Here is a 9679-nt window from a genome sequence, read left to right as displayed (position 1 = left end):
ATCTGTAGATTGCTTTGGGTAGTAGAGTCATTTTCACAATGTTGATTCTTCCAATCCAAGAACATGGTATATCTCTCCATCTATTTGTTTCATCTTTAATTTCTTTCATCAGCGTCTTAACAATTTTCTGCATACAGGTCTTTTGTCTCCTTAGTTAGGTTTATTCCTAGATATTTTATTCTTTTTGTTGCAATGGTAAGTTGGAGGGTTTTCTTAATTTCACTTTCAGATTTTCATCATTAGTGTGTAGGAATGCCAGAGATATCTGTGCATTACTTTTGTATCCTGCTACTTTTCCAAATTCATTGATTAGCTCTAGTAGTTTTCTGGTAGCATCTTTAGGATTCTCTATATATAGTATCATGTCATATGCAAACAATGACAGCTTTATTTCTTCTTTTCCAATTTGGATTCCTTTTATTTCTTTTTCTTCTTTGATTGATGTGGCTAAAACTTCTAAAACTATGTTGAATAATAGTGGTGAGAGTGGGCAACCTTGTGGTGTTCCTGATCTTAGTGGAAATGGTTTCAGTTTTTCACCATTGAGGACGATGTTAGCTCTGGGTTTGTCATATATGGCCTTTGTTATGTTGAGGAAAGTTCCCTCTATGCCTACTTTCTGCAGGGTTTTTATCATAAATGGGTGTTGAATTTTGTCAAAAGTTTTCTCTGCATCTATTGAGATGATCATATGGTTTTTCTCCTTCAGTTTGTTGATATGGTGTATCACGTTGATTGATTTGCTTATATTGAAGAATCCTTGCATTCCTGGAATAAACCCCACTTGATCATGGTGTATGATCCTTTTAATGTGCTGTTGGATTCTGTTTGCTAGTATTTTGTTGAGGTTTTTTGCATCTATGTTCATCAGTGATATTGGCCTGTAGTTTTCTTTCTTTGTGACATCTTTGTCTGGTTTTGGTGTCACACTCCTGCCCTTCTTATCACTCCCCTACTTCACACTCTCCTCCCAAGTTTCCTCTCCCCTCCTGTTTTTTTCTTCTTCAAAGTCTATATCCCTTCCTTATCCTTCTTCCCCTAAGATAATTTACCCACTAATGGATCACAGCCTGCAGTTTCTAAAATACTGAGTGACTGAATAAAAAATATTTGTGAATGGTAAAATCTGTATGTAACATGTCATTTTACTTTGTAATTTTTACTAAGGCTGGCTCTGTACTCTTCATATGTATCACTATAAATCACCATTTATATTTTTGAAGGTGATTGATTATATCAGATGGTCTCAACCCATCTTCTCTTCTAGGAGACCCCCCAGAGATGATTTATTGTGATCAGGTTTACAAGCAAATAGCTCTAGTTTCTCAACAGAGAGAGAGGAGAATAAATGTGTTCTCTTTCCTCCCATCTTGTGCCCTCCGGCTCCCTTTCCGTCTCCCCCTCCCACTCATTCCACACTCCTCTCTTTCCCTCTTGTGACCCTCTCCTCTCCCTCCCCTCTCTCCATCCTCATTCTCTCTCTTATTTCCCCTCTCCATTGTTCCTCTTCTCTCTTATTCATATCCTCCCTCTCTGTCTCTCTCTCTCTCTCTCTGTCTATCTCTCTCAGTGCACAAAGGCATGCATTCTTTTTTTAAATTTTATTTGTTTATTTTTGGCTGCATTGGGTCTTCGTCGCTGCGCGTGGGCTTTCTCTAGTTGCGGGGAGCAGGGACTGCTCTTTGTTGTTGTGTGCAGGCTTCTCATTGCTGTGGCTTCTCTTGTTGCGGAGCATGGGCTGTAGGCGTGGGCTTCAGTAGTTGTGGCACATGGGCTCAGTAGCTGTGGCTCTTAGGCTCTAGAGCACAGGATCAGTAGTTGTGGTGCATGGGCTTAGTTGCTCCCTGGCATGTGGGATCTTCCCAGACCAGGGCTTGCACCCGTGTCCCCTGCATTGGCAGGCAGATTCTTAACCACTGCGCCACCAGGGAAGTCCCAAGGCATGCATTCTTTACTAATTCATTACTATTACAGTTACTTGCTTACCTTTTAATATTAGCTTCTTGACCAGTTTAATATTGGGAAATGTTTTCCCTTCTCCATGTGACATTGGGTCCAAAAATATCTTATCCCAGATCAGTATGTAAGCATTTTCTCCTAACTAAAACAAATTCATCATGATCCTAACTTATTGATATTCCTTATGTTTTAGTTGACAAAGAGATGATGCAAAGAATAAGGGAGAAATCTATCCTACAAGCACAAGAAAGCGCAAAAGAAGCTATGGAAGCAAAAGCTGGGGCAAGGCGGGAAGATCAAAAATATACACTAAATGTCATGATGAAGGTAAGTTGCAGATTGATAGGAAAGTCCTTTAATTAAAGATATAGTAATTGCAATGATAATTTGTTGCAACCACTGTACTTCCTCACCATCTTGTTCATACTTTGGTTACAGGCCTTGCTGTGTTATGTAGGCTATCTACTATTGACGTGTATTTCTGAAAATCTGTGTGAAAGTTGAGAGTATAAGGTTGAACAATAGATTTACTTGTTTGAGGGAAAATGTTCTATTTCCAGGGGAATAAAACAGTTATAAGGTTTTATGCTGTAAGTGTTTTACTTTTTTAACCTTGGAATTATTGGACATGATTATTTAAGACAAGAAAAGCATAGATTTAGCACTAAATATTGACCAATTAATATCTTTTAACTGTGGAGCCTTTCAAGTTAAATCTTTAATCAGCAATATATTTTTTGAGATATAATTCACATACCATACATTTCACCCATTAAAGGCTTACAATTCAATGGTTTTTTAGTATATTTAGAGTTGTAAAACCATCACCACAATCAATTTTAGAACATTTTCATCACCCCAAAAAGAAACCCTGCACCCATTAGCAGTCACTCCCCATTCCTCTGAACCCCTAGCCCTAGACAGCCACCAATCTACTTTCTATCTCTATAGGTTTACCTATTCTGACTAATTTTTACAAATTTCCCATCTCAAATTCTCATTTTTGACATTTTGAAATGATTAAGGAATCTATAATAAGTGTTATCTCATCAAGAGTCCTGTGGACTCATGACTGTTCTTTTGCATTTGGATCACCAGTATTGTTTTCATAATCAGCAGTTCATAATTCCAAAGATTTCTCTGCTTCTTCTTTTTTTTTTTTTTTTTTTTTTCGGTACGCGGGCCTCTCACTGTTGTGGCCTTTCCCGTTGTGGGGCACAGGCTCTGGACGCGCAGGCTCAGCGGCCATGGCTCACGGGCCCAGCCGCTCCGTGGCATGTGGGATCTTCCCGGACCGGGGCACGAACCCGTGTCCCCTGCATCGGCAGGCGGACTCTCAACCACTGCGCCACCAGGGAGGCCCTCTCTGCTTCTTTTATCATTTTTACTTGACTTTTAAATATCACCAATGGTTAATATACTTTGTTTTTTACTTAATAATTGAACACGTGGTCATCTGTCCAAAGATTCCTGCTTTCTGTATACTTGATGAGTTCCACCTTTTCTTGATCATGTTATCAATACTATCAAACTTTGGATCTTACCATTTTCCTGAATTTTAAAAAATAAAAGCAAAATACTATAAAATTTGTGGCAACAAATAAGTATTTACTGAACTAATAAAATAGTTAAACAATGGCACACACACTGCTGCATTGGTAAACATAACAAAGCTGAACATGATTGGCAGTCAGTACCACAGTGCTATACCTTGAAGTTATTCATCTACTGACATATGAAAGCCTGACTTTGGTAGTATTGGAAAGGAGCTTTAGGGGCATTACTGTATAAAGAATGAAGCTATAGATCACATTGAAGTGATAGAACCTATGAAAGTTTATACCCTATACTACAAACTATTCATTTTCTCTGTCTCTTTCCCTGAGCAGTGTTGAGAGTTGAGACTACATTTTCTTTCATCCTTATCATAGCAATTGCCAAGTAAATAGTAGGTGCTCAAACAGTTGAATGAATTAATGTGAATATATTGTTCAAGGACCCTGTAACCATAGTACAGTTCTATTCTGGTAGATAGATGTAGCTATTTTTACTCTGTCCAATATTAGACACCATTCAGAAAAGAGCAAAAAAGAACTTTGATGTTCCGTTAAGAGCAAATGAAGAGATATGATGACAAAATGCAACTCCTTATTAGCTTAAACCATAAATTAGCTTAAAACTTGAATTACATATACCACAAAATAATAAGGTTTTTTTTAGTAGTAACCTTTTCTTTTTATAATTAATTAATTTATTTATTTTTGGCTGCATTGGGTCTTCGTTGCTGTGCACGGGCTTCTCCCTAGTTGCGGCGAGCGGGGGCTACCCTTTGTTGCAGTGTGTGGGCTTCTCACTGCGGTGGCTTCTCTTGTTGCGGAGCATGGGCTCCAGGGGCATGGGCTCAGTAGTTGTGGCTCGTGGGCTCTAGAGCACAGGCTCAGTAGTTGTGGCTCACGGGCTTAGTTGCACCGCGGCATGTGGGATCTTTCTGGACTAGGGCTCGAACCCGTGTCCCATACATTGGCGGGCAGATTCTTAACCACTGCGCCACCAGGAAAGCCCTAGTAGTAACCTTTTAAAAATAATTAGTAGGGCTAGTGCTAAGACTCACTGTGTCAGTTTGCTATGCTGTATAGTATAAGTCTGCTTGGGCTACCGTAACAAAATACCAAAGAGTGGATGACTTAAACAACACACATTTATTTTCTCACAGGTCTAGAACCTAGAAGTCTTAAATCAAGGTCCAGTGGAGTTGGTTTCTGGCTTGCAGATAGCTGAGAGAGAGAAAAAAAATCTCTGGTGTCTCTTCTTATTAAGAAACTAATCCTATTGTATCAGGGCCCCACCTTTATGACCTCATTTAACCTTAATTACTCCTCAGCAGCCCATTTCCAAATGGGAGTTAAAGCTTCAACATATCTGGGGGAACACAAACATCTAGTCAATAACACTATAAAAACTATCCAAAATTTAGTAGCTTAAAACATTTATTTTCTCACGATTCTATATGTTGGTCAGGCTGTTCTTGTTGTCTGAGGTTGGCTTGATTGTGGCTGGAAGTTTTAGGATGGCCTCACTCACATGTTTAGAGCCTTGACAGGGAAAGCTGAGCCCCTCTCCATGTGGTATTTCATTCTCCAAGAAGCTAGCACAGGCTTCTTTACTTCATAGTGTTCCTGGTGGCAAGAATGGGAAAGCCCTAATGCACAAGTGCTTTTAAAACCTCTGCAGTGGGAAAGCCCTAATGCACAAGCCCTTTTAAAGCCTCTGCTGTGTCACATTTGCCAATGTCCCATTAGCCAAATGTCCCATATATCCAAGCCCAGATTAAGGGTTAGAGAAATAGACTGCACCTTTTCTAGGAAAGAAAGATTAAGTCACATTGCAAAGGGGCATGCATATAGTTATGGGAGGAACTTGTGGTCATTTTCCAACTTAGCTGGAATTGAAAATATTAGGATTTAAACAATAAAGATAATTTGATTGATCTAGCAGGAAAAGTTCTGCGATAGAGCAGTAAATCCAAGCTCTGACTCCATCTCTCTGCAGCATCCTTAGCACTGCTTTTTCTTTGTGTCTGCTTCATCCTTAGGCTGATAGGGAGATGATCCACATCTTCACATAAGCAGGGGCCAGCAGGAGACAGGCTGTCTATTTTTCTGGCTCCCTTTCAAGCCCCATAAAACAATTGCTTTAGGTATTGTAGAATGATATTTCAAACGGTAATCACTTTTACACATGTTCAAATAAATCTTTACTTCAAGTCTGTTGCTTCAAACTTGGCTTACTGCATCCACTTTTCATTATCTTTGCTGCTGATCTATCATTCATTTAGCAGACATTTATTGAATACTGTGAAAGGTACTGAGACAGAGCTGAACAAATCAGTCTTCACTTTCCGTTTACTCGTAGTATAGAGAGAGTGACAGACAAGAAAAAACAAAGTTTACAACATAGTATGCATAAGAAGCCATGGGCAGATAAAGAGAAAACACTGGCAAAAGATTGGTATCTGAGTCTGAGAGGCTGGTCAGGAAATATGAAGCAATGTTGTTTGTGCTGAATACTGGAGAATAAACCACAGTTACCTGGGGATAAATGGGAAAATGACGTTACAGTTAGTTTGGATAAGTGCCTGACAGAGTTTGGCACAGCGAGGAACATTTGTTGATCAGAAATAAAATCTTGATATTTAGAAAAATCTCCTGAAGGGAACTCTTTAGGAATTTTCAGCAAGAATCCCAAAATAATTGGGTTTGTGTTTTGGAAAGCTCATTCTGGGGAATGAGTTTGAGAGGTTGCAGGGTGGAGGCAGAGCTTTTGTATTCTTAAGACGAAAGGATTTTGAACATATTTATATGTTGAAGAAAGAAGCCAGTAAAGAGCGAGAGATTGATAATACAACCAAGAGAGAGGATTGATGATGAAGCAGGTTTTTTTTTTGTGGTGGGATGAAGGTTGGAACAGGTGAAAAAATTAAATCTTAGGTAATAGGGGATATTTTATCTTTTGACCCTAAAGGGCAGGAGTAAAGAATAACTAAGCATTTGGAAAATTCTTAGAGACACAGATAGTTAAAGTAACCCTTTGTTTCCTTGGTGAAGGTAGCAAGGTCATCTACCCAGACCGTGAAGAATTTAGGTGGGGTAGGAGTGATTAACGAAAGGTTGGAATATTCATGGCAGACCAATCTGAAACATGCTTTTTTCCCCCTCTTTATTTTGGACTGCTATTGCCTACTTTCCCTGTTTTATTCACTCTTTTGTTTTGTAGGTTGCCTTCTTCTATTTTGAATTTTTTGGTTTTATTTTGTTTTATTTTCTACTTTAGGGGGCCCCATTACCCACTAATTTTTAAACTAAACAGGTCAAATTTGAAGTGCTTTCTTCTGCTATTGTTTTCTTAAAGTTGAAACCCGGAAACTTTAACTGTAAAACAACTTTGCCTGGTCATGCAGATGAGGTATGAGTTGCTTTCTAGGGTTGTCTAAATTATACTATAGGGCCTTTAAAAAGCCCTTATCAGTGAAACCACATGCCCTGTTTATTAGAAGCATGTATAACTAAGGGATAGAAAGGCCACAAGTAACTACTTGCTCATTTTTTATTCTATGCAATTGTAAATGTGATTGTTTTGTTTATTTATTTATTTATTTGGCCACATGGACTGTGGGATCTCAGTTCCCTGGGCAGGGATTGAACCGGGGTCACAGCAGTGAAAATCCGGAATCCTAACCACTAGGCCCCCAGGGAACTCCTGTAAATGTGTGATTGTTTTTTAAATTTCTCTTTCTGATAGTTCATTGTTAATGTATACAAATGCAACAGATTTCTGTATGTTAAATTTATATTATCCAACTTTACTGAATTCATGTATTCTAATACTTTTTGCTGGCATCTTTAGGATTTTCAATACGTAGTATCATGCCATCTGCAAACACTAACGGTTTTACTTCTTCCTTTCCAATGTGGGTTCATTTTATTTCTTTTTCTTGTCTGGTTGCTATGGCTAGGAATTTCCATACTATGCTGAATAAAAGTGGCAAGAGTGGGCATCCTTGTCTTGTCCTGATGTTAGAGGAAATGGTTTCAGCTTTTTACCATTGAGAATGATGTTGTCGCTAGGTTTGTCATATATGGCCTTTATTATGTTGAGGTATGTTTGCTCTACACCCACTTTGTGGACAGTTTGTTTTTTTTTTACATCTTTATTGGAGTATAATTGCTTTACAATGTTGTGTAGTTTCTGCTGTATAACAAAGTGAATCAGCTATACGCTCTACGTATACATATATCCCCATATCCCCTCCCTCTTGTGTCTCCCTCCCACCCTCCCATAAAGCACTGAGCTCATCTCCCTGTGCTCTGAGGCTGCTTCCCACTAGCTATCTGTTTTACATTTGGTAGTGTATATGTATAAATACCACTCTCTCACTTCATCCTAGCTTACCCTTCCCCCTCCCCGTGTCCTCAAGTCCATTCTCTACGTCTGCGTCTTTATTCCTGTCCTGCCCCTAGGTTCTTCAGAACCTTTTCTTTTTTTCTTAGATTCCATATGTATGTGTTAGCATATGGTATTTGTTTTTCTCTTTCTGACTTACTTCACTCTGTAGGACAGACTCTAGGTTCATCCACCTCATTACAAATATCTCAATTTCATTTCTTTTTGTGGCTGAGTAATATTCCATATGTATATGTGCCATGTCTTCTTTATCCATTCATCTGTTGATGGACACTTAGGCTGCCTCCATGTCCTGGCTATTGTAAATAGTGCTGCAATGAACATTGTGTTGTTTTTATTTCCATTTCTCTAGGAGATGGGTCAAAAAGGATCTTGCTGTGATTTATGTCATAGAGTGTTCTGCCTATGTTTTCCTCTAAGAGTTTGATAGTGTCTGGCCTTACATTTAGGTCTTTAACCCATTTTGTGTTTATTCTTGTGTGTGGTGTTAGGGAGTGTTCTAATTTCATTTTTTTACATGTAGCTGTCCAGTTTTCCCAGCACCACTTATTGAAGAGGCTGTCTTTTCTGCATTGTATATTCTTACCTCCTTTATCAAAGATAGGGTGACTGTATGTTTGTGGGTTTATCTCTGGGTTTTCTATCCTCTTCCATTGATCTATATTTCTGTTTCTGTGCCGGTACCATACTGTCTTGATTACTGTAGCTTTGTAGTATAGTATGAAGTCCGGGAGCCTGATTCCTCCAGCTCCGTTTTTCTTTCTCAAGATTGCTTTGGCTGTTCAGGGTCTTTTGTGTTTCCGTACAAATTGTGAAATTTTTTGTTCTAGTTCTGTGAAAAATGCCATTGGTAGTTTGATAGGGATTGTATTGAATATGTAGATTGCTTTGGGAAGTATAGTCATTTTCCCAACGTTGATTCTTCCAATCCAAGGACATGGTATATCTCTCCATCTGTTTGTATCATCTTTAATTTCTTTCATCCATGGCTTATATTTTTCTGCATACAAGTCTTCTGTCTCCTTAGGTAGGTTTATTCCTAGGTATTTTATCCTTTTTGTTGCAGTGGTAAATGGGAGTGTTTCCCTAATTTCTCTTTCAGATTTTTCATCATTAGTGTATAGGAATGCAAGAGATTTCTGTGCATTAATTTTGTATCCTGCAACTCTTGTCTTGTTCCTGATCTTAGTGGAAATGGTTTCAGTTTTTCACCATTGAGAACAATGTTGGCTGTGGGTTTGTCATATATGGCCTTTATTATGTTGAGGTAATTTCCCTCTTTGCCTACTTTCTGGAGGTCTTTTATCATAAATGGTTGTTGAATTTTGTTGAAAGTTTTTTCTGCATCTATTGAGGTTATCATATGGTTTTTATCCAGTTTGTTAATATTGTGTATCACATTGATTGATTTGCATATATTGAAGACTCCTTGCATTCCTGGGATAAACGCCACTTGATCATGTTTTATGATCCTTTTCTTGTGCTGTTGGATTCTGTTTGCTAGTATTTTGTTGAGGATTTTTGCATCTATGCTCATCAGTGATGTTGGCCTGTAGTTTTCCTTTTTTGTGACATCTTTGGTTTTGATATCAGGGTGATGGTGGTCTTGTAGAATGAGTTTGGGAGTGTTCCTCCCTCTGCTATATTTTGGAAGAGTTTGAGAAGAATAGGTGTTAGCTCTTCTCTAAATGTTTGATAGAATTCACCTGTGAAGCCATCTGGTCCTGGGCTTTTGTTTGTTGGAAGATTTTTAATCACA

At 38.5% G+C, this 9679-nt stretch overlaps 1 protein-coding gene across 3 annotated transcripts in view; it reads left to right on the top strand.

Annotated features, from left to right (window-relative positions):
- DNAAF4 (dynein axonemal assembly factor 4) overlaps positions 1–9679 on the top strand; it is a 91815-nt gene that overhangs the window by 9240 nt on the left and 72896 nt on the right. For all 3 annotated transcript variants that reach the window (XM_055087962.1, XM_024128946.2, XM_024128947.1), the window contains exon 3: positions 2153–2286. In XM_055087962.1, coding sequence (XP_054943937.1) covers positions 2153–2286 — 134 coding nt within the window. The remainder of the gene's footprint in view (positions 1–2152; positions 2287–9679) is intronic.

Source organism: Physeter macrocephalus, chromosome 11, assembly GCF_002837175.3.
Source record: "Physeter macrocephalus isolate SW-GA chromosome 11, ASM283717v5, whole genome shotgun sequence".
NCBI classification, from domain to species: domain Eukaryota; kingdom Metazoa; phylum Chordata; class Mammalia; order Artiodactyla; family Physeteridae; genus Physeter; species Physeter macrocephalus.
Note: the sequence above shows the minus strand (reverse complement) of the source record. Positions and strands in the feature narration are given on the sequence as shown.